The sequence below is a fragment of the Sander lucioperca genome, chromosome 12 (assembly GCF_008315115.2).
Source record: "Sander lucioperca isolate FBNREF2018 chromosome 12, SLUC_FBN_1.2, whole genome shotgun sequence".
Classification (NCBI taxonomy): domain Eukaryota; kingdom Metazoa; phylum Chordata; class Actinopteri; order Perciformes; family Percidae; genus Sander; species Sander lucioperca.
In genome coordinates, this window is record NC_050184.1 from 20,660,886 (window position 1) to 20,685,352 (window position 24,467).

Genomic DNA, 24,467 nt, shown 5'->3' on the forward strand with positions numbered 1-24,467 from the left:
GTAGAAGTGAGCTGTTCTCTTTGACGTGCAACACATACAAAATGGGCCCTATCTTGCACACGGCGCGGCGCAGCGCAGCGCAAAGCTGACGCAAAGCTGACGCAAAGCTGACGCAAAGCTGACGCAAAGCTGACGCAAGTGTCTTTGCTAGTTTAAGACCGACGCGGTTGTCAATTTCACGTCCAGTGCCCGTGTCGTTTAAATAGCAAATGCACCTGCGCCCATCTGTGCGTCCATGCGTGCTGGTCTTACAGGGAGGTGTGTTCAGGTGAATTCTGGGTGTATTGCTATCTTGAGGCAGCGGGAAGTGATCGCGCCATTGACCAACAAAAACCTGGTCTAAAGTCAATAGTCAGTAGCGCAGCATTTCATTGTTATTTTAACAGCAATTTAGTAAAATGTGCCTAGGCTTATGCACAGCGCGCGCCCACTATGCTTGTTATACACACAAAGGGAAGCGCAGCAGCACACAAACATGCAAAAGATTACAAATAAAAATATTACGGTGCAAATACGGCATCATAATTGCAATGCGCCAAGGTACAAACGCGCCTGGCTTTTAAAGGGAATGGGAGATGACACTGATTGGTTTATTGCATGTTACACCCAAAACACACCTATGAATGAATGAAGACACTAAGTACAACCCTTTTGAACCATGCGCTCGGTGCACGGACCCTTTTCTCCACCGTCAAACTAGCACAAGTGGATTTGGACATGCCCTAAACGCACCTGTGCCATGTGCTTCACACCGTGGGCACACTCTCTCCTCATGTGCAGCAGCACTGTGCACAGTGCGCAGGCAGTTAGAAGGGGAGGGGGACAGGGTGTGGGGGCCGGTGTAAGTAGAGAGACAGCAGGACGCGACGGGAGAAAGACTCCGGTGAGCTGGCCTGGACCTGGGCAAGCCAGCCTTCTTTGAGAATTCTTAATCGATCTTTTTCCCTCCCTTTGTAGAATTTCTTTTTTTTACTTCAAAGATAGGCTACCTAAGTAATAATTATAAGGTAAAATAAATTCCTGTATTGAATTTGTGATTATTTGGGTAAAGAGGTCTATTTCTTTCTATCTACCTTGCTGACACAACCACTACGAAACGACAAACGAAAGATATGATAATTGATTTTAGAACACGCGCTGTTGATCACGTCACCACGACAGGCTGTGGATCAGGTGGAGAGTTATAAATATCTTGGTACAGTGATAGATTCAAAACTGTCATTTGAGTTGCCTTAGGAAACTTGCCAAATTTCACATTGACAGACGTATGTTGACTTTGTTTTATCTCGCTTTTATTGAATCTTTTATGTCATTTTCCATAGTGGTGTGGTATGGAAGCCTGTCAGTGAAGAACAGAAACTCCTTAAACCAAATTGTAAGATGGGCAAGTAAGATAATAGGATTAAATCAAAGGAACTTAGGAAATATTTACACAAATCAGCTGTACCGGAAAGCAAGTGCTGTCTTGAGTGATCGGTCGCATCCCTTAAGGAATGATTTTAAGTTACTTCCGTCTGGTCACCGGTATGCGGCTTTGAGATGGAAAACAAGACGCTATAAGAATACTTTTGTTCCAGCTGCAATTGAATTCCTAAATAATAAGAGAGAAGTTTTAGTACTTGACAGTTAATATGGATAGAGGATATGTATGTGTTATGGCGCAGTCTGTCATGATGTCTATTTGTTTACTTGTAAATTTGTACGTGATTAGTTGTATGTTTTTATGTCTTTTATGTGGATGACCGAATTATTCTTTTTATCTGCAAAACAATTTTACCTGCGGGTATGAAATAAAATTACCTTGACCTTGACCTTGACCTTAAGCTTTATACAAATGATTGCGTAATGATAATTGTTTATATGAAAAATAAACAAGTTTTACACCACATTGGTTGTAATTATTTTGTGCAGCATGTACGGAGATGAGATATAATGTCTTGATAGTTGTAATAACGGAAAGTAATTTATCTTTTTTTATTTCAACAAAACATACAAAGGGTACTTTGTACAGTTAATTCCTCCTGGGAATAAATAAAAGGGAAACTATGTAAACTGTGGAGTTGTGATGAGTTGAATTCCAGTCCTGTCTCTACTCTACTCTGAAGCAGACGCAGAGCGGCGCCTCGCTTTGAAGTGGTGCTTGCGCACGTCTGTGTGGAGGGAGCCAGGGGTAGGGGTTAGACAAAGCCCAGAAGAGATGCTACTTTCAAATCTTGCTAGCTTCTCAACCTACCTTTAAGTTACTGAGTTTCTTGAACTAATATTAAATATATACTTTTTTTTTTTCCTGGCTCAGAATGGGCCTTTAGGGGGGCACTACGCACAACAGTTAGAAACAGTGCTGTTTCAATTCCATCTGACAAAGTTCACCTTTGTCAAGTCCAAGACAAGTCCAAGACCAGGACTAGTTAAGACCGAGTCCAAATAAGAGACAGTCAAAACCGAGACAGAAGAAAAAAGAATCCTCTTCAAGACCACTACCTAACCTGTTCATAATGTATGTGATGTGAGAGACAGTATGTCTTCTACTTTAAGATAATCAATGAGCAAGTGCAGAGTACCACACTATAGGCCATATTATTTACTTAAAATATAAAATGGAAAGCGACATTCTTGAACTTATTACTTGTCCTGAAGAATTCAAAGTACAAAGTGCTCGCTGATGTTGGGAATTGGTAAGGATGAAGATTCAATTATTGGCAATTTATCAAAGATGTTCTATCAATATTAATAAAGTTATGAATATGTGTATTAATAACTTTACCAAATTGACAAACTATCAAAACGGGGCACCACCCTGGAATCAGGGACCAATAACTGAACTGTGAAACAGTCTCGTAGGTGGTGTTCCCTTTAAAATACAGATTTTAGTTAATTTGATTAATTTATCTGGTATCTTTGAAAGGAACAAAGGAAGGGTGAAATCCAAGCACTGACCTGTTCAACGAGCTGTTATTACAATAGATACACAAATAATCACAAACAACTGCTCTTTAAAGTATAATAGAATGTATTTAACTTACTTATTAATTATTAATTGTCAATCAATAGTTCTTCAATCAATAAACCTATATACTTGTTACAAACTACAACAAAAGCAAAACAAGCAAACATGTGTGTGTGTGTGTGTGTGTGTGTGTGTGTGTGTGTGTGTGTGTGTGTGAGAAGAAAAGGGGGGGGGAGATGATGAGACCACGTAGGTAGCTAAACCACGCGATCAAGAGGGCGAATGATACTACGTGGCTATGGGCTAGCCGTTAGCTAAGCTAATGTGTGTGTGTGTGTGTGTGTGTGTGTGTGTGTGTGTGTGTGTGTGTTCGGTTAGCATGTAAGAAGAAAGAAAGCACACATAGAGAGAATAAAAGGCACTTAGAATCTTGATTTTTGAGGTTCTGATGATAACCACTCAGGACTCTGTGCCTAACGTGACGTTATGGCCGGAGTCTGAGAAGCTTGCTAACGAGGGGATGTTTATCTCTCTCTGCCTCTGGTGAGCTAAACAGCTGATTTTCCGCAGAGATAACACAGCTCCGTTTGCCTACACAGGACGAGCCGTCACCTTGCGGGCTGTAGTCAGACTGACCAACAGAGCTTATTATCTCGCTGAACAGTAACTAAACTCCGTGGAAGGAGCAGTGTAGCATTACAGTTTCAACAAAGCTACAGTATCAAACACAAACTTCAACAATGTACAGTGATTCAGTACTTTCACAGCAAAACTGGGACTCGGTGGTCCCAATAAGATTAATTCTTATTTATCAATCACATTTAATGTCTTAACAAATTTGCAGCAATAGCAGTTACATTACATTAATAAACACACATCTATTCTCTGCCCAGAAACCTTAAGCCTCCTTACTTGTGTGTTCTCATTCGTTTTGTCCATAGATTCCACGGTAACAAACGGGTCCGTTCACTCGTCAGCGATGCACGAGAAAGACCTGGTTCTGCAAAGGCAGTGGAGACCAAGTTAGTCGATTTTGAAGAAAAAGACAAGCGCAATGTCCACACTTTCCTTCTAGAGAAACGTTTCTCTTCTGCAGAGGTGAAGCACAGATGTGTGTTTCACAGGATCCAAGGTGCTTCCAGAACACCAAAATAATCCACTTTTCCGGGAAATGGACTATTTAAAAGTACAACAAGCTGCGGTTCCAACACTGACATTCTGTCTGTGGCCAAAATGAAAATTATTGATACTTGATGATTGAGGTATATGACCCAGCCAGGTGTATACTAGGCGACCAATCACAAGCAGGTCCGAGTCCAAATGCCAACGAGTCCGAGTTTGACAGAAATCTATGCATTTTCCTGTTATTTCTGACAATTTGAAAAACAAAAATGTATATAATGCTTGAGTAAATGAAACACAAATTAACAAAACTGGTTAAAAAATAATATTATTATTTAAATAAATCACCGGCAGAGTGCGGTACAGCCTGACTCTAGAGATAAAACTCTCATATTCAAGTTTATGTTCTGCTTGTTCAATGGTTGTTTGGTAAATTGCTCTTAACACATTTAGAGAAGATTTGAATTGCTATTTTTATTCTCAGTTCTTATCAGTTTGGTGCTGGTGATTTTCCTTTGGAGCTGGCTAAAACCTCTTTTTTTGGGCGGGGGGCCTTGATGTAGAATATATAGAATATTTGACCAAACAATTCCAACTCACTTGTTCCAAAGCTTTCGACTGTACCACACTGTCTTCATCAGATGGAATTTGCTCAGCTGTCATGAAACCTGTACATATTCAAACTTTCCATTATTCGGAGCACCTCTGAGGCTTAAGGTCCTCGTTGGCTTAAAGAGTCTAGCTTTTAACGAAGACTAGATGTCAGACAAAGTCTCCTGCATTGTTTTCTCTCTGCAGATGAATGAAGTCATGCAGAATGATCTCTCACTGCTTATTGAAGATGAAAGCATACTTGTGAAACAGTACTGTGATGCCAGACATGAGACATTTTCCCAGTAATGACCAATGACTTGTAACTAATCCCACATAAAAAAAAAGACCATAAACAACAGGATGAGCTCAGAGAGAGCAGTAAAGCTACGAGTTATATACAGTATGTGGTCATACTTAATCAACGGTTTCCCTACTGATATGTGCAGCAGCTCGAAACCCAGAATAGAAAGAGATATCTGTGACATTAGAAAAGCCTGTGAAACCATCATATCCTCATTAAACTCTTATTAAAGAAAAGTCAATAAAAAGCATGCTCTGCTGGATATCTCAAAAAGTCCTCCCAACCATGATATCGGTCATTTGTTCCTCCCCTTTAATACGACTCACAGGAGCGTTTCATATATTGGCGACCCTGTAGAGTGAGTGGTACTCTAGAACAGTGTTTCTCAAATGGGGTACGCGTACCCCTAGGGGTTCTTTGGAATACTGCAGGGGTACGTGAGATTTTTGCAATAATTTAAAAATGTCATGCATTATTCCTAAAATAATTATACTATAACCATAAATGAATGAAGTGATGGATTCAAAACATTTGAAATGTAGGATTTGAATGTTTTTCAGTTACAAGGTTGGTGTTTGGTAAATCTATCACTGCCAGCGCTGTATTGTACCTCTTTACATTTCCTACCGAAAAATGCTAACCCTTGGCTTAAAAAAACAATTCAAAGGGGGTACATTATTAAAAAAAGTTTGAGTTTTGACCACTGCTCTAGAATATTCCTTTTGCATCCAGAGAGTTGTATCGGCTTCACAGTATGGCAATCAGTGTAGCTATCAGTGTAATTCAACCATTTGTTGCAAGAGAGACAAAACAGAGAGCAGGATTGTCTTTTTATGTAACTGTAACCATTAGAACAACGGTGAACAAGGCTGAAAGGCTGAAAATAAGCAGAGACTACATCTTCCTCCACAGTTTACCTGAACTGTATAGGCTTATTAACAGCTGTTTGTATTATATGTTTCCTCTGAGGGGGTGGTTTTTCAGCCTGCAGGTATCCAACACAAAGCATTGCTCTGTAACAACTGGATAATCTCTTTTGTGTATATTTAGTTAGTACCATTCAATGCTTGTAACAATTATTCCATCCTGACAAACTCATTGTAGGTATTTTTCCTCATTGAGTCTCATTGAGGGCCACATTCAGATCAACTTTAGCATTGCCTGAAAAAAAAACCCGCAGCCTCCTCATTCATTTGAATGAGGCAAGCGGCAACTTCCGTGCCTCAAAAGGGAAGCCAATGTGGAAGTGCCTTAAAGCAGCATTCTATCTACTTTCCAGCAGGGGGCGACTCCACTGGTTCCAAAAAGAAGTCTGTTTCTATAGAAGTCTATGAGAAAATGAGCCTACTTCTCTCTTGATTAATTAAAGTAAACATTTTCATAGTGAGTTCATGGTCTCAATCGCTACTTTCAAGTCTTCTTCAATTACATTACATGTCATTTAGCTGACGCTTTTATCCAAAGCGACTTACAATTGCTATATATGTCAGAGGTCGCACGCCTCTGGAGCAACTAGGGGTTAAGTGTCTTGCTCAGGGACACATTGGTTGATGTATTGCAGTGGGAATCAAACCCAGATCTCCTGCACCAAAGGCATGTGTCATATCCACTGCACCATCACTACCCTCAATACAGCATGATGTTAATTTTGTAAATGATGGTCCCCTTTATTTTAAAATAGACAATACTTGACACGATGCTTTAGGACCTCTCTATCAGGACGTAGGCTTAGCAATGCTAGTCATGCAAACACTGTGGACATTAAAAAATGTCTTGTTCAGTGTTCTGCAAACCAAGCTAGCTAGCTACAGCTAGCGTTAGCTGGTAACTTAAGAGAAAGTCTGCCGGTTTTGAACCAGCTCTGTGTTCTGCCGTACATGCAGATGAACGGCACCAGTACCCGGAGGTCTACGTTTACCCGCCAGTAAAACTCCGCTGGATGAGATGACTCGCGTCAGAAACGTTGACTTTCCCTCTTTAGCGTTTAGCTTAACGCAGCGCCATGAAAACATTCACAACACTGCCTTAGACGTGCCATTCTCCCCAGCTCCACCCTTTTGTCCACACTGTAAACCAGAATGCTCAATTATTCAGTTGAATATTTTGGAGTTGGATTTACTGATAATATTTGAGTTGGCTTAATTAGTACTTTAACTGTAATCAAAAAATACAAGTAAACTTTACCCCAAATATTTAAGCTCTAATAACCTCCGACTGTTTAGTTTATAAACTCAAAAAAAATTTGGAAAATGATTGCCTCAATTATTTTGAGTACTGCTTACATATTCGGGTTTACAGTGCAAATATGGTCACTTCTGGCACCAAAATACCAAGATGGCAACGGCCAAACTAATGGGTGACATCACTAATGCTACGTCCATTCTACACAGTCTATGGAATGAGGCCAGTGTGGCAAAAAAGTTCAACCTGGATCATCATTTGGTTCTGTGTTGGCCAATCAAATACATATAATAGGGCTGCCACTTTTTATCCGAAATTAGGGTTTCTGCAGGTTTCAAAAGTGAATACATGTATTCAAAATTGAATAAAAGCTACACAGAGTAATAATAATCTGTACATATACAGCGGATTATATTTGGACTATAGCGCTACATGGACATAGGGAAATTTAGACCTGTTTAAAAAAAAAACTAGAAATTCTAATTTTAGTTCGAACGTGGGAAAAAAAAAATATTCACACTGTAATGACCTGTTCATATTTAAAATGTAGCAGCAGAGGAAGCTCTTCAAATTGACCACCAGCTTGACCTTTTGCAGCCCTGTCATCAGTAAACTAATAAATGAAAATGGAGAAGGACTCTAGTGAGCAAAGTTATGTGTATCGAAACATCAGGGTACCGGAGCACTGTGTAGATGTATTTTGGGTTCTACACAGTGCTTAATTTGTAAAGTGGGAGGTACCAGGAGCGCAGAGGGGGGGTGGATCCGGCGACTCAAAATTGGGGTTGGAGGTAACGGACCAAAAAAAAAATGACACTGCCTACGTAGCTTCTCTGACTAAAAAAAACTAAACAATGCTGTGTGTACATCAGGGCAATGTTTATTTTTATTTCAGAACATGCAAAAACTTAAGCAAACATCTTTTTGACATTTTTCCCCTGAGTGAAATGAGGCTATAACAGCCATCTCAACCAGCACAAGCGCTTGTGTCACTTGAAGTGCAGCGTCGTGCTGTTGAAGTGCCTCCCCTCCCTCCGTCCCTCTACCCCCCCCCTTTTGTTAAGTCGGCTGTTTGCCGACTTAACAAAAAGCCCCTGTCTTAATCTACAACAGACCAAATCTGACAACTCCACCTGCTAGCTGACCACCCAAGTGAAGCAGCAGAGGCACCAGAAACTAAACCTGTTAGAGTCGTAATTCACTCAGATCTTTAACCCGAGTCTTTAAATTGACTCACGAATCACGAGTCTCTAGTATCATTAACCCGGTTCAGTTGAGTCCTACTATAATTCAATCTAAAATGATAACAGTGCCACACACAAACCTCTTGCAACATTAGCTTCTACTATTCCTAGCCATCTTAGCTGCAAAAAGCTTTTTAACTTACAATTTAGGCAACAGCAACTCCACAAGTCAACTCAAGCAACTGAGTGAGCAGAGAGACAGTCCCGACCCGCAGACTCAGAGCCGGAAGCTCGCAGACCATGGGATTCACGAGTCAACGAGGGCTCGTGAGTTGTCGGTGATTCATGAGTTGTCGGTGATTCATGAGTTGTCGGTGATTCATGAGTTGTCAGGTGATTCATGAGTTCTCGCGTGAATCAGCCGGTTATATGAGTGGATCTGATTCAGACGAGCGAGTGAAGTCTCTCCTTGAGATCAGAGTAAAGCAAATCCACAACAAAAGCCATTCTTTCACTTCTGAAATAACATAAAATGTTCTGCACGTAGCCTAGCTAGGCCTACTGTAGGTTTTGTTGGATAAATGTAGTATGTTAAATGCATTTAGGTCGAGCAGACAGTCCGAAACATTACAAGCTCATGAGTCGCCGACAACTCACGAGTCCTTGATGACTCGTGAGTTGTTGATGACTCGTGAGTTCTCGTGGGAGTCAGTCAATCCCGCCTGTCAGCCGAATCAGCCGGCTACGTTGTTATGAGTGGATCTGATTCAGACGAGCGAATAGCCCGAATCCTTAAAAAGAATCGAGTTTGCCAGGCCTACCAGAAACGAGTGGAGTAACATCAGTGGTGGAATGTAACTAAGTACATTTACTCAAGTACTGTACTTAAGTACAAATGTTGAGGTACTTGTACTTTACTTGATTCTTTTCTTTTCATGCCACTTTCTACTTCTACTCCGCTACATTTCAGGGAGAAATATTGTACTTTTTACTCCACTACATTCATCTGACAGCTTTAGTTGCTAGTTACTTTACACATTAAGATTTTTCTACACAAAACACATGTAGTTTAAAAAATCTGATGTTATATTATAAATGAAACTAGTCAACAATATAACGGCCTACAAGTCCAGCTGAAATTATTAGACCATTAAACACACAACTGTTTCGTACTTTTACTTATAATACTTTAAGTACATTTCCCTGATATTCCCATTTAAATACTTTTACTTAAAGCTATAGTGCGTAGTTTCTGTCGCCCCCCATGAGGAATTCTAAATAATGACAACAACCCTGTCGGCGCGTCCACATGATTCAAGCCTTCCGTGATCGCGCACCGATACTTCTCCCACCACTGAGCAACGTCAACTGTATGACCTCGTCTGACCCACCTATTTTTCAGCGGACCCTTCCTCAGGGCCAGGGGGTATTACATTTTATGGGTTTGGTTTGAATTAATTTAAAAGAATTACGCATTTGTTCAAATTCGTTCACACATTCCCGGTAGATGACTTTGTAATATGATGTGTATTTCTGCTGTTTACCTTGCAAAAGACAATGAAAGATGATTATGTTCCAGGGTTGTACAATACTGTCTCATAGTAGTATAAACGTCAAGGTCCAAGTCAAGTGTCGAGTCCACATCTCTGCCCAAGACGCATTTTAAAACCAAGTGCAAACAGGGCCATTGACATGCACTTAATATTCCGTTTTTTGCCATTAGTCCGAAAAAAAGATATTCCAACTAAGCTGTTTACATGGCTAATGAAAGTGAAATTCCACTAATATTCCCGTTTGCATGTAGCCGCGCAAAATATTAGGTTTACCAGCGGTGGTGGACTTGTTGGACCGTGCGAACACAACGTCCCTCTTTCATTCCTTCAACCAGCTTGTTTGCACATATCCAAAAACCTGTTGATATCCAAGTCTTTGATAATGTTTAAAAGTAGCTGTGTTTCTCCTTCTTATCGGATCTGCAGCCTTGGCTGGTTGTTTTGTGCAACCACAGCAACCATAGCAACGCACAGAGCTGACTGTAAGCCGTAAAAAGGCAAGAGGCCGTAAACTGCCATAAACTGCAGTTAAAATCCAGATAGAGACGCATATTCTGATTGTGCTGTATACATGTCCAAAGAACGCCTCTAAAACCCAAATAATACCAGAATATCCCACGTCTTAATCAGAAAATGCTATATTTGGAAAAAGGTCTTATTCAGAATATCCAACCGGAATATGCTGTTTACATGACCTGTATCAAATTAGGAATATTGTCTTGTGCACGTAAACGCACTCACTGATGAAATGCCACAATGAATCAGAGTTACTGCTGCTCCATTAACTATGTCATTTTGTTGCATCCTCTTGCATGAATTTTAAGTTGCCGTACCGATCCATATTTGATTTTGCAGACTTTTCCGGAACTTTGATTAAAACTACTTTTTTTTTTTACATTTTGGGTGGAAATTATAACTCCATAACCTTGGACACACTCGGTAAACACAGCATTGGAGCTGTAAAAACCAGTTGCTGGGGCTTTACTTTCTGACATTCACCATGCACTGTTGCATGCAGAAATAGTAATGAAAAAAACATCAGTGCTTCTTCGTCCTCTCACACGTAGAAGAAGTGGCACTGTGGCCCACCCAGAGTGCCACTGCAACCTTACATGGACACACACACTTCAGCTTCTAAGTTTAACTGCTTATTCATCAAAGCTTTGGCAGCCAAAACACTCGCAGCAACATGTGTGCGCGCACACACACACACACACACACACACACACACACCCATCAAACTAAAACACACTCTTGGATCATGGATGTTGACAGTGGATGTGAGAAGAGAAGGAGGAAAGGAAAACGAGATGTCAACAGAGAGGGAAGGAGATATGATGCAGGGATGGAAGGATGAGAGAAGAAAGAGAGAGATATTAGAGCATATATAAGCCATGTGTATTAAGATTGGTAGTAACCCCAGGGAAATTCAGTGGCACAGCGGAGTTACTATGCTGTTTTGATTTGATGAATATTCATGATGCGGCAGAGAGAGAGAGAGAGAGAGAGAGAGAGAGAGAGAGAGAGAGAGAGAGAGAGCGAGCAAGCATGGTTCGTGGCAGCATTTAAAGCCAATGCCTGCTTGTGTCTGGGATTCAAGATTCCTTTTTATTGTCATTCAGCAAAACATAGAAATGTAAAGTATGAACGAAATTACGAGCATGGCTCCTATTAAAAACACAGATAAAAAAACAGGGTAATAAATAGAGCACTATGAATAAATATGTATTAAAAACAGAGTGCAGACAAAAACTCATTTCAGCTGCTTGTATGCGTGATGGTATTCTCAAAGTCACCGCCCAAAGCTCATAATCATGGATGAGTGTTGGGAAGTGGATTGACTGGTACATCGAGAGCTTCACCTTCAGCCTTAGCACCCTCTTCACCACGCCAGTTCACCACAGCAGCAGCTGACGCCATACCAATCCACTTGTTGATTCTAGACTCTAGATGCATCAACTCCTTCATCCGGGGAAGGATCTCACTCTCAAACCGTGCAATGAATGCTGACTTACGTACCAAATGCGTTAGCTTGGTTCAAGACGTTTTGAATCGCCGTCCACGCCTCAGATTTATTCAGCAGTTCAAATTAGGGCTGAACGATATGAGGAAAATATGTGATAACGTTGAATATCACGAAAATGATATTACTTGCGATAAATAAACAGATATTAAAGTGTACTCAGTTCTGCTGCTTTCGGTATTCTACAGTAAAATACAACAAATTGCTTGTTGGATTTAAAACAAATCAAAGGAAATCGTTTCCAAAATTCGGATTACAACGGTTACATTTTAAAGTGCAGTTTTCTACTGAGTATCATAACAAATCTCTGAGTGTTTCGCGATATGTCGCAGCCTTTAGCGATGTTTTTATAGGGCCAGTTGATATTGCGATGACGCTATAAAAAAACCCATATATTGTGCAGCCCTGATTCAAATAGATGATCTTGTGGCCATTGATGGACGTTTCCCCATTCCCTGAGAAACAGTTGACCAATCAGAGTTCAGTACGTGGGAATATCTTATCAAACCATATATCTCGCCGCTCTTTTGTTTTACATCACAGGCGGCAGATTCAATCAGCTGCAGCTGTTCTAAGGTGCGTGTAGGATGTGTACAAATCCACTTTTGCCAGTTTAACAGCGGAAAAAAGGGTCCTTGCGCACGGTTAAAAAGGGTTGTACTTATTGTCTTAAATATACCTCTCTATACCTTTAACTACAATGAACGTAACAACAAGACGTTAAAAGGTAAACCTAATCAGATTCAAGAAAAGGATTGTGCACACACCACACACACACACACACGCACACACACACACACACACACACACACACACACACACACTCACACACACACACACACACACACACACTCACTACGATGTGCAGTGGGCTACATGATCCCTGAGAATGTGAACAGAATTTTAATCAACTATTTCCCATCCACGCACGCACGCACGCACGCACGCACGCACGCACGCACGCACGCACGCACGCACACACACACACACACACACACAAGAACAAAATAAAATCAGATCCTATGTTTTTGTATTGACCGCCTCATTGAACAGTCTATTTGCTGAAAGAACAAAAGACTTGCTAAACCTGGCTGTTCTTATTTTCCATTGCAGAATCCTTGCCCCAATAGCTTAATATTACTATTGTGCAAAGGGTGAGCAGGGTCACCTAGAATCCGCCTTGCTCACAATAAGGTCCTTACACAGCTGAGCAGCTGACATCTGGTCACACCCAATGACCCTACTCATCATACTGACCATGCACTGCAACCCATTCTGGTCTACGCTGCGCCTGTTTCCAAACACGCAAATCAGACCAAAGGACAGGATATTCTGAAGCACAGCCTTGTAAAACATTTATAAAATATATTGATCCACATTTAAACTGGACAGTTTACGTAAAAAAAGTAAAAACAAAAAACAAAACAACAAAACTGGAGGCTGAATAAATTAATGGAAACAATGGCAATTCAGTTTGTTCATCAGGTTCACAGTGTGTATTAATCCACCACTGAAAATTTAGTTTCTTTTTATTTATTTTATGTTAATGAGTTTATTTTGAACATAAAATAATATAAAATAAGAACATGTACATTTCAATATAGGCAAGAAAACCACCTGGCATAATGCTTAAAATAACAGTTGGGTTGTTAATTAACATATAATGTCCATCATTTTACAGACTTCTTGTACACAATTTAAAAAAAACTGAAAACTACTGTAACAATTTTGAGTTATTTTCCGTAAAATTTGGATTTTTTTTTTACAGTGTGGGGCTGAGACCACACACAGAGGTCAAATTTAGAAACGGAATAGGTTTTGGTCGTTGACAATAAGAAAATATAAAGTAACAGCCTTCTCCTTAAAATGCGGACGCTGTTATTTGTTGGTGGTTGAAGATGTTCGTCTTTTGTTCTGCTTTAGAATGATTGCTTTCTTCTCTCTTTCTTTTCACTGCATTAACATTCATAAATATTGATGTCATCACCCCCTCTCCTTCTCCTTCTCTCTCTAACACATCTTGGCGGTAATATATTCCTCACGTGGCAGTGCAGGTCTAAGTCGTTTTTTCCAATATTTGGTTCGCCTGGTCTCCTTGTGTAATAATGCTAGTGTAACCTCAACCCTGTTATGCACAATCAAGGTATAGACATATTTTCTTTTTAGGAGAACTTGGGCTATCAGGATATGCATGCTGCAGGGATGTCACATCAACATATACATTGTTAAATGACTATAAAGACAAAAGAAAAGATTAAACAGGAATGAGACATCACAGAAATGCATTGAAATCACACAGAGAAGAAAAATGGCTATTCCTATTGGCTTTTGAAAAGTGTTCTTTTAAGTGTTGGCAATCAGGGGGAAACAGAAATAAACTCTTTAAAGGTACAATATGTAACATTTCCAGTGCTCGAAGTGGGCCGGTACTCACTGGTACACAGTACCGGCATTTCTACATTTTACTCTTAAGCGTACCTGCACTTTTTCTTGCGTACCGCTACTTCTTGCATATAGCCGGTACTCTACCACTGACAGAGAAAGCGTCAGTGTCAGAGAGATTGACCCTAACGTTACATAAACTCCACTACCCAGAGGGCACTAGGTGACTTACCTCAGTTCGGAAAAGCTGTCCGATGCCTGCAGCCTGACCGTAACAGATTTTTCACTGCTGAAAACCTAGAAACTAAAAAGAAGTGTGTTGAGTTTGTAAGTCGTTATGGTAGCCTGGCTTCAGAAAGGTACTAAAAGAATGCGTGTGCCAGAGCCAGATACGTCAACAGAGGTCCAAGTCCAACCAGAAACATCAGGTACGATTCATGAGCTTCAAACTAACGTTAACGTTGATGTGAGCGGAACAGCTAGCGTTAATGAGGAGTCTGCAGCTACCAACCTTAACATTACCTTAGCCAATGACACCGACGTCAACAATAACGTGAGTAACAAAACACATGGATGGCCTGGCTGTTGGTCAAGGGACCAAATGATGTATTTTTGTTCCACGAACAGCTGGCTCGTTTTTAAAGATAACAAACTGGGCTGCAAAACAGGGAGCAGCATCCAGTCACTTGCTGGTCAGACAGAGAGGGGACTAAAGCTGTCAAGGGAAACACACACACACACACACACACACACACACACACACACACACACACACACACACACACACACAACTTGTTTAAATTAATACATACATTTATATTGTTAATAAATAACAAATTGTTGTTGTACCAGCAATATCTCCAAGTTTTGTTTTTCACTGTAGAAATCTCAAATGTCATAATGATTTGCCAATGCAAGAGAGTACCGGCACCTTTTTTTCCCCACTTCAAGCACTGAACATTTCTGCATTAAAATGTCTAAAAACCAGTGGCGCAAAAAGTGGGTATGCGCTATATGCGGCGCATAGGGGCGCAGCACCATGGGGGCACCAAAGCGATGGTAAAAAAAAATTACATTTTTTATTTTTTGGGGTATTTTCTATATGTAGCTGCTGTTGTGCGTTTCTAAATCATTTCTGCATTTCCTCAATGTTATATAACATTTTAGAGGACTAACAGGCTGAAGTAGGCGCCCTGTCTCATAAGATTCCATCATAGAATGTTGACATAGAGGAGGGGGGCGGGGGGAGCGCCGTGAGCAGGTACGAGCGTACGAGTAGTGAGTTGCCGGGGGCCTATAACTCCCACACCATACACCATACATCCACGCGTTCCCTGGAACCAACTGAATCACGTGATATAGGGCACACCCATTTCCGCCTAAACTTTTATGCGTGAAAAATCGCGATTTATCAAAAACCTACTTTTTCGAACTCCTCCTAGACCGTGTGACCAATCGGCACGAAATGTGGCAGGCAGCCTCTCCAGATGGGCCAGACAAAAAGTTAATAAAAATAATTTTGATAGGATAAGAATTGCGCATATTACGCACAAACAAATTTGTGTAGCTAACTATGAAAACACCAACTTTGCCATATCTTGGCCAAAATAAATGCCATCAACGCCAAACTTTAGATTCTTATTTAGCATGACCCTCTGAAGGTCACCCACGCGTTTTACAAAAATTGGCCACTAGGGGGCGCTACAAGTACAAAAAGTTTATATCTCATGAACGGCTCATCCGATTTTTACAAAATTTGTTGGGTACCATCTAGGGACACTCCTGAGGCCAACCCTAGAGTGGGGTACTGAGGGGTCAAAGTGGGCGTGGCCTGTGGGACACACGTCTAAATTTACTACTTACACTAAAGTGAACAACTTTAAATTTACAGGGTAGATGGACAATGTGTCATGGACCACACCTTCCAAAAATTACACATGTGGACCACTAGGTGGCGCTATAATGTTTTTTTGCCTTTAACTCCCACATTACACATCGCACATTAAAAATCCTGACATCAACGTGTTCCTTGAATCAAGCTGAATCACATGATATAGGCCACGCCCATTTCTGCTTAAAATTCTTTCCGCAATATCGCACAATGTGCAAAACCAACTTTTTCGAACTCGTCCTAGGCCGTGCAACGGATCAGCACGAAACCTGGTAGGTAGCATGCGACGTTAAAGTATGCGCATTTGACGACCAAACAAATTTTCCTAGCTAGCTACCACACACGTATCATATCATATCTCGACCAAATTAAATGTTATCATCAAATAACTTGAGATGCTTGTTCAACATCTCACTACGATGCTCCGTACCAAATATGGCGAAGATCGGCCTTTAGGGGACGCTATAAGCAACGTTTATTTGTTTTGGCCAATAACTCAATGCATTTAAATGGGAAATTTGCAATTGCAATATCTCTGCCACAGTAAATGCAATCAACACGAAACTTGTGATGCAAGCAATCACTTGGTGATTCAGCATGCCGCTCGGAGGCTCTCTACCAAATTTGGCGAAGATCGGCTATTAGGGGGCGCTATAATCGACATAGACAAGTTTTGGCCCTTCTATGACGCCGTTTGCAACAACGTGTCCACCTCCCCTGTTTCTTCAACCACCACACCTGCCTCCCCCCTCCACCCTCTCAGTCACTCTGTCATTTCTCTCTGCTGTCTCCTGCGGTCAGGGGATTAAGAAGTTTGTTTGTTGTAGAGAATTCTTAAAGGTGGTCTGTATATGCGTGGAGGTGAACTGTTGACCTCCCCGCCGCCGGGCTTCGGATTCCGCTTTCGTGCGCTCCCCAGGGTGTCGGGGGCGACTGGCGTGGGTGGCTTGGGCCCCGTCATAACTGCTTGCAGTTCTAGTTTTAATTGTATCAGATACTCAATGAGCTGTTGCAGAAATAAGCCCAGCGTGAAGCAATAAAGCAAAAGCTGTCAGATAAATGTAGTGCAGTAAACATTACAACATTTACCTCTGAGGTGTATAGTAGTACAAGTATGAAGTAGCAGCAAGGGCGATTCTAGGATCAGACCTTTAGGGGGGCTCAGCCACTAATGAGAATGTGACACGGATATAGTGCATGCAAAAGTGTTAATCTGCGCCATGAAATTACCAACTTCTTCACAACCGCACTCCTGCTCTCCCTCTGACAGAGACTCAGCCAAAGGCGTGAGTCTGGCACAACCACCTCAACCAGAATCTAAGCTTTCCAATGATATTTTGCCAGTTGCTGTGACAAATGGTTTGCGAGAAAATTAACATTGAACTTACATGAAATGTTATCATATTTGCATTCTGCATAAATCTCTGCACACCCATTACTCTCTGTGAAATATCTCACAAACTTTTCACTCAACACATGCATCGGTACAACAATCCGGTTTTGAAATTGCAACAAAATTTCTACATGGTCTCCAACTTTGGGCCAAAATTATAATGTATTCTCATGTAAACTATTTATGTCAGCACATTTTTGTAAATTGCTTAGTGTATCCCACCATAATTGTTATTATATTGCCAGATTCCAGACAATCCCACTTACTTATATATATCCCACTTACAAATATGAATATATATTCATAATGGTATGCTTCCTAGTCGGTGAAAAGCAATTGCACTGCCTGCGTCTCAGAACTGCGGCCGCCTTGATCTCATGAGGTTATCGTTGCCCACGTGTGCATGACGTCAGAGAAAGTCTGGATCAAGTCGGACACAAATCTAACTGGCATGCATTGGGCAGCGATTCTGCGCAGACCTGGGTCATCTCGAACAAGCCTCTTGTCTATGATCTATGGTTATACTGGCCTGTGGCATTCTTGGAGGCCTTGATGATATCAGAGGGGGGCTCCCATTTGAAGCAGGGCTCCAGATTGGCCATCTTTATGGTCATTATTGAGGACAGGGTCCCATCCAATGCTAGGCTGTTTCTTCTCTTGGTTTTGTTCAGTCCCACAACTGAAAACACCCTCTCAGCATCTGCGTTTGCATGGGGCAACACCAGGACAAGCTTGGCGACGGCAGCAAGCCCCTCAAATTCTTTGGCTCCTGTCACCTATGGAAAATGCACCAAAACACACTGGAAAAACATACCTTGATTTTTGATTGATTAATACTGTAAGTATACTGTAAGTTGATCCATTAACAAAGTTCAGATAAAAACATGCATAATTTGCAACATGCATGACACATATATGCATGCAACAATTTTAAGCAACCCAGCCACACCTGCCAAAAGGAAAGACAAAAAAGAAAAAAAACCTTATGCTTCCGGGTTTCCATTTCAGCCCAGAAGCTTTCCAATTCAGTTTTGTCCTGCAGGGATATCATTGGCATGGTCTGATAATTTAGAAACTCCTCACCCAGAAGGTCATGCTCCTCTGGCCCATGGTATGGGAGGAGATGGGGAAACCTATGTATGAAAGTAGAGTTACAAGTTGTTAAGTTTTAGGTATATAGTCATCAACCAGCAGCAGTTCATACACATCTTTGAGGAGAAGCCACATAAGAATATCGCATGTGCAGTTTAGGAGTGAACATACCTCATCATAAAACACAGGGTATTTTAGCTAAGATGATAGATTGAATCAATCAATAAATAACACAAAAAAGAGGTTGTCATTAATACAAGTATGTGACTAACAATCCATGTAGTTGCTGCATAATGAAATTGAAAATTGATGACCATACAAGCAGATTTGTAGTAGCTGGCCAGAGGTTCATACAGTCTCAGGATCCTGGTCACACAACGTTCAAGGCTTAGCCAACGGACCGAGATATGCAGGAGGACCTCCATGTACTCGACTTCATGGAGCTCACAAAACTCTGTTTTAGACATTTAATTCCATATCATATATTTTCTACAGCTCAGCATTTCAATATTACACTTAATAGTATCAAACATGCATACCTGTCAGGTATCCTTTCCGATTTGTGCCACCCTTGAACTAGTAACCAATGTCCACTACCATATCCTCCAAATCAAAACCGGACACCTGCAATGCATAAATCAATCATAACACATTTAGTCAATGCACGTAATTAGGATACAAATAAAAAGTTACATGTAAAGATAAATCAGGCCTTAACTCACTTTAAAAATCCCACTCCTGCAGCTTTGGCGGTGTTATGTGCCACATGACAAGAACAACCATAAATATAGGTGTTGGGATGCTTCTGGAGCACCCTAGAGGCAATGGAATTATGTGGTCCAATGTTCACAGCTGCATTGTCGACTGAAAGACCAATGCAGTTCTCCCAAGGGATGCCATGCTCCTCTATGGTGGAGTTAATTTTGGTGAAGATCTCACTTGATGTCCCACATCTCGTCCCATTTGTTGTGCACATATTTAAAAACTGGTGGACAACTTTGGTGCCCATGAAGACCCGGACAGTAAGCGGGTTCATCTTTTCCACTCCTATAATGACAAGTTAGAATCATACAAATGTTCATGTTGTTAGATGTTTAAAAATACACAAAGCACATGTTTTGCAGAGGAGAAAAATCTCAAATAGTTTGTGAAATACCAGTGTCATTCGACCTATCCGTAACAAGGGTATACGGGGCTTTTTGCATCTCCTTCACAAGCTCCTGTATGAAATATGGTGCGAGTGCTTCATTGGTAATGCAGGATGACTTAGTCCTGGCACACCTGTCCTCCTGCGCTGTCTTCGAATCTCCAAAACATTCTTTTAGGAGAGGCCCCAGGTGGTCCGCAAAGGCTAGGGGGATGTTGTGAACTACCAACCCAGCTGTCATTTTGACCTCAGCCCTTCTTGTCTGTAAGAAATTAAAAATTATTAATCCTCCCAAAAGACCATAGTTTATTTCAAATAGACACCTGCGATAATAGGGCACAGGTAAAAAAACACATTCAGCAACTAAGATCTCAAATTAAGAAAACTGGACAGTACTACACTGAAATACAAACCACAAATTAGTCAAAACTATCAACCATGACTTTACCGTGATCAACTAGAACACAAAACGTTTGACTGAAACTTGACAGGACCATTACAACATATCATACCTTAACCTCTTGTACAGACATACCCCCAACAGGTGGAACGGGCATTGCATATTGGGATATTGTGGCTGTGGACTGGAGAGCTCGTTGCTTATCTTGGTGGCCTTTGCTTTTTATGTGGCGCACTACATCTGTCTCACCCTGGTGGCAACATGAGTTTTCAATACGGCACACTGCACACTACTAGTGCGTGTTGAGGCTCCCTCTGGTAATAAATGGCCATGAAGAGGTCCACTCATTTTTGAAAATGGATCTATATGTTGCTGCTCCAGCCAGAGCACGACTCTTCTGGCCCTGCTGTTGGATTGGGGGGGGTCTCTTCTGTCTGTCCCTCTGTGTCTTCTTCCATCTGCCCTGTTGGTTGTTCTATTTGTCCTATCTGTTGCTCCTCTGTTTGTTTGTCAGTCTGTCCTGTCTCCTGCTCTCTCTGTCCTTTGTGTTGCTCCTCTGTCTGTTGTCCTGTCGTTTCTATCAATCATTCTGGCTGTTCTGTCAGTGTGTTTCTCTGTCTTTTCTCACTTGGCTGATTCTTTAAATAAAATAAAAGGTTTCACTTTTGTCCTGGCAAAGGTCTCTTACGGGACATCTTTGAAACCTTAAACAATTCAAATGGTCATGTTGGTTTAATAACCCTACTCTCAGTTACAAAAACATACCTACTTCTATTGCACACATTTCCTGTATTTATGTTAAATTCTTTGGAATACATCTTACCTGTTCGAAGTGCTGTTTGGTCCTACAGAAAAACTCTTCATCCACAGTGAGTCAGTAAACAATGCTATGAGCTGATGTTTCAAGTGGGCATGCACGGAATCCAGATTTTTGGGGTTCGGTCGAATACCAAATCCACTGGTTAAGATTCTGCCGAATACGAAACAGAATACCAAATCCTACTCCCATCCTCAGTCCATTAACACAGTAAACACATTAATGAAGTAAACAACATCCACAGCCTCTAAAACACTTAAATGTAACAACTTAATGTTGAATTCACACGCTCTTTTCACATCGTAGGAAAGCACATTGCTATCACCAGATGATGACATTTTGGCTAACCAGTGTATGATGAAGGTGTTGTGAAATGTTTGTTTAAAGCACTTAAATGAGAAATTCATGTTGTTTAGTTTTAAACAGTCTAAAGGAAATGGTAAATTACAGTGTGATTAAAACTCACTATTTACATTATTTACCATACTTTATTTACAGCTGATATGTGAAAAGGTACACAACCTTATTTGTTTAACAGTAATTTAGTTTTACTGCGAACCGTCACAGGAAGTGCTTTTATTTTGAAGTAGCCTACACGGAAGTTGTCTGTTGTGTACTCTTGCTAGCTTACTGAGATGACCGTGAGACGCTAGATGCTAAACATGTCCGTCAAGCTTAAAACACTAGAGTACTTTTCCCGCCTCATTGGAACTACAGCTGGCGTTAGGCAGCTCCCCTCATCTCTCTTCTCTTTTCCTCTATTTCATTTCTTCTTAAGCTTCTTCCTTCCTCCATTTCGGTCTTTTGATCCTCCTCTCTTTGCGCTTTCCATCGTCATCCATTTCTTCCCTGTTTATATTATGTACCTCTCCCTCTCTTCTTTCCTTTATCCCTCCTCTCCCATTCTTCCCCATCTGTCCTTCCCGATTTATTTATCCACCCTACCACTGCTTAAAGCAACCTTTGTTTACATTCAGCAAAGCAGGAAGCCGTGTGAAATTGCCTCGCATTGCCAGACCATCATCCACAGTGCTGCAAAGGAAGGTCTGGCTAGCATTCCGGATTTGGAGAAAAACGTGCTCTGGTTTGTTGGCATTTCTTTAAACCAATCACAATCGTCTTGGCCAAGCGCCGGACAAAGCAACGGGGCCGCTGCAAAATAGCCTCAGAAACTTGTTTTTGGTGGAACATGTGTACGTTCAAAAGTTGTTTTAGTCGTGCAACAGAAAACTCAGATTGGACAGATAGTCTAGCTAGCTGTCTGGATTTACCCTGCAGAGATCTGAGGAACAGTTAACCATAGTCCTCAGAAATCCATCGGAGTTTAGAACGCCAGCACAAAGATATCTGATGAGCAGGTGCAGCACCTTGTACGGCGGCCTCGGCCACCAGCTAGTGTATGAATGTGTGTGAATGGTGAATGGTTCCTGTACTATGTTAAAGCGCTTTGAGCGATCGTTTTAAGAAAAGTGCGACATAAATACATAAATTTGTCTAACCACACTTCCTTTCCTCTCCGTCAGACGGGTGTAAGACTCTGGGTCCCAGATGGAGTTCCCCGACGACTTCCTGCTGGCCGAGCTCAGTCACCTGCAGTTCTACAACGACTCGCTCTACCACAGCAACTTCAGTGGTGCCTACAACGACACGGACACCCTGCTCCCCACGGGGGTGAAGGTCACCATCGTGGTCGTCTACATGATCGTCTGCGTCATCGGCCTGGTGGGCAACTTCCTGGTCATGTATGTCATCATTAGGTAAGAGCAACATCAGTTTCTACAGCTACGTAGTCCACAAAATTCAACTTGTTTTTGAAAAAAAGTGAACATTAGAGCGGCATGCATAGACATAATTTACAGGGAGGATATATCTAATATCTAATAATAATTACCTTTACATAAATAAATACATTTGCACCATAAATTGATGCAGAAAAGGCACAAATTATTGCAGAAAAATTCACCAGAATGCAGGTAAATGAAGATTCCTCGATGTCGCTGTTGTTGAAAATGATTCATGTGTGATTTTATGGTCTCAACCCTTCAGTATTTCAGAAACCTTCGACAGGTTGTATCAACTCATTTGGCAATGGCTCGGTGTGTGCTCATGTACATCATGTTGAATCAGGAGAGTGTGTGTGTGTGTGTGTGTGTGTGTGTGTGTGTGTGTGTGTGTGTGTGTGTGTGTGTGTGTTTGAGTTTGAATGCTGTCTCCATATTAGCTCCATCGTTGTAGATAATTATTATCCCTGTTAGACCTTCTCTCACTGACATCTACATGGAGTTCTGCAGATAGACATATGAGTCACACACACACACACACACACACACACACACACACACACACACACACACACACACAGAATCATTCCATCTGTCTCAATGCTTTCGGCATTCACACCTATAAATACAGTAGACTGAAAATAAACAGCTACAGCCGCGCAAGCTGTAGTTCCAATGAGACAACCTGTAGGGGGACTGAAGAGGGAAAAGTTACATAGTATGCCTTCAAGTGCGTCAGGTTGGATGAAAGGGCTGATTACACAAGATGACACACTTGCCATCACCAAATGAGGCCCAGCAAAGCGCAGGTCTCTGCCCTCATTAGCCTCTACTCCACCGGCAAAGATGCAGTGGATGTCTCCATTCACACAGCTCCAGAGGTTTAGACAACCTGATCTCACAGAATTCCGTGAAATGGACACGGCCCCTTAACTCAAAATCTGTGGCAGTTTCACGGAATCGCTGAAAATTCCATGACGGCCCACGGATCCAATGCCTATGTAAGTCAATGACATAGGCATCGTCCTTGGTCTACGCACAGATTCCCTGATCACAGCACGTTTTTTTCTGCCAGTCGGGCTGCCGCAGAGAAGCTATAGCTTGGCTCTTATTGGTATTTTTAGCCCAGTAACCGCTGTTTTAATCAACATGTATTCACCAGATCTTATCATGGTTTATTTGTATTTCTTTTATTGTTATTATTTCGGTCTATTTCGGCCAGGGAAGCTGGATTGCTTTGTTGTTTACTGATATTTTTAAAACTATAATGCTACATCTATCAACATTTATTTAGATGTTATCATAGTATACATTTCTTTATTTTAATAATATTATTTTGGTCTTATTACCGGTAAAATATTACAGTATGCTGTAGGACAGAACACGATATGATCTGAGCTGGACGCATGCAAAGCCGATTTCCCACAATGCAATGCGAGCATTCATTTCAGAGAATCAGACAATGATCAGCGGATCTTTAACGCCAGTATCGCTTCAATGTACATATATATAATCAGTGGTTTTGTCACCAGCAACAACACATTGCTCTGTTTTGTTCCAGTAAGTTATGCACCGTAATAACATTTTAAAAAATCCGCGGAATACTCCGGAAGTGACGTGGTACGTGCCGCTCAGCGGATAAGAAGATTAAAAAATACA

General features: G+C 41.2%; 1 protein-coding gene across 1 annotated transcript in view; it reads left to right on the forward strand.

Moving 5' to 3' along the window:
• The window catches only part of oprl1 (opiate receptor-like 1), a 135,889-nt gene that overhangs the window by 3,112 nt on the left and 108,310 nt on the right, over window positions 1-24,467 (forward strand). The window contains exon 2 of the mRNA XM_031312064.2: window positions 22,551-22,784. Coding sequence (XP_031167924.1) covers window positions 22,576-22,784 — 209 coding nt within the window. The 5' untranslated portion in view covers window positions 22,551-22,575. The remainder of the gene's footprint in view (window positions 1-22,550; window positions 22,785-24,467) is intronic.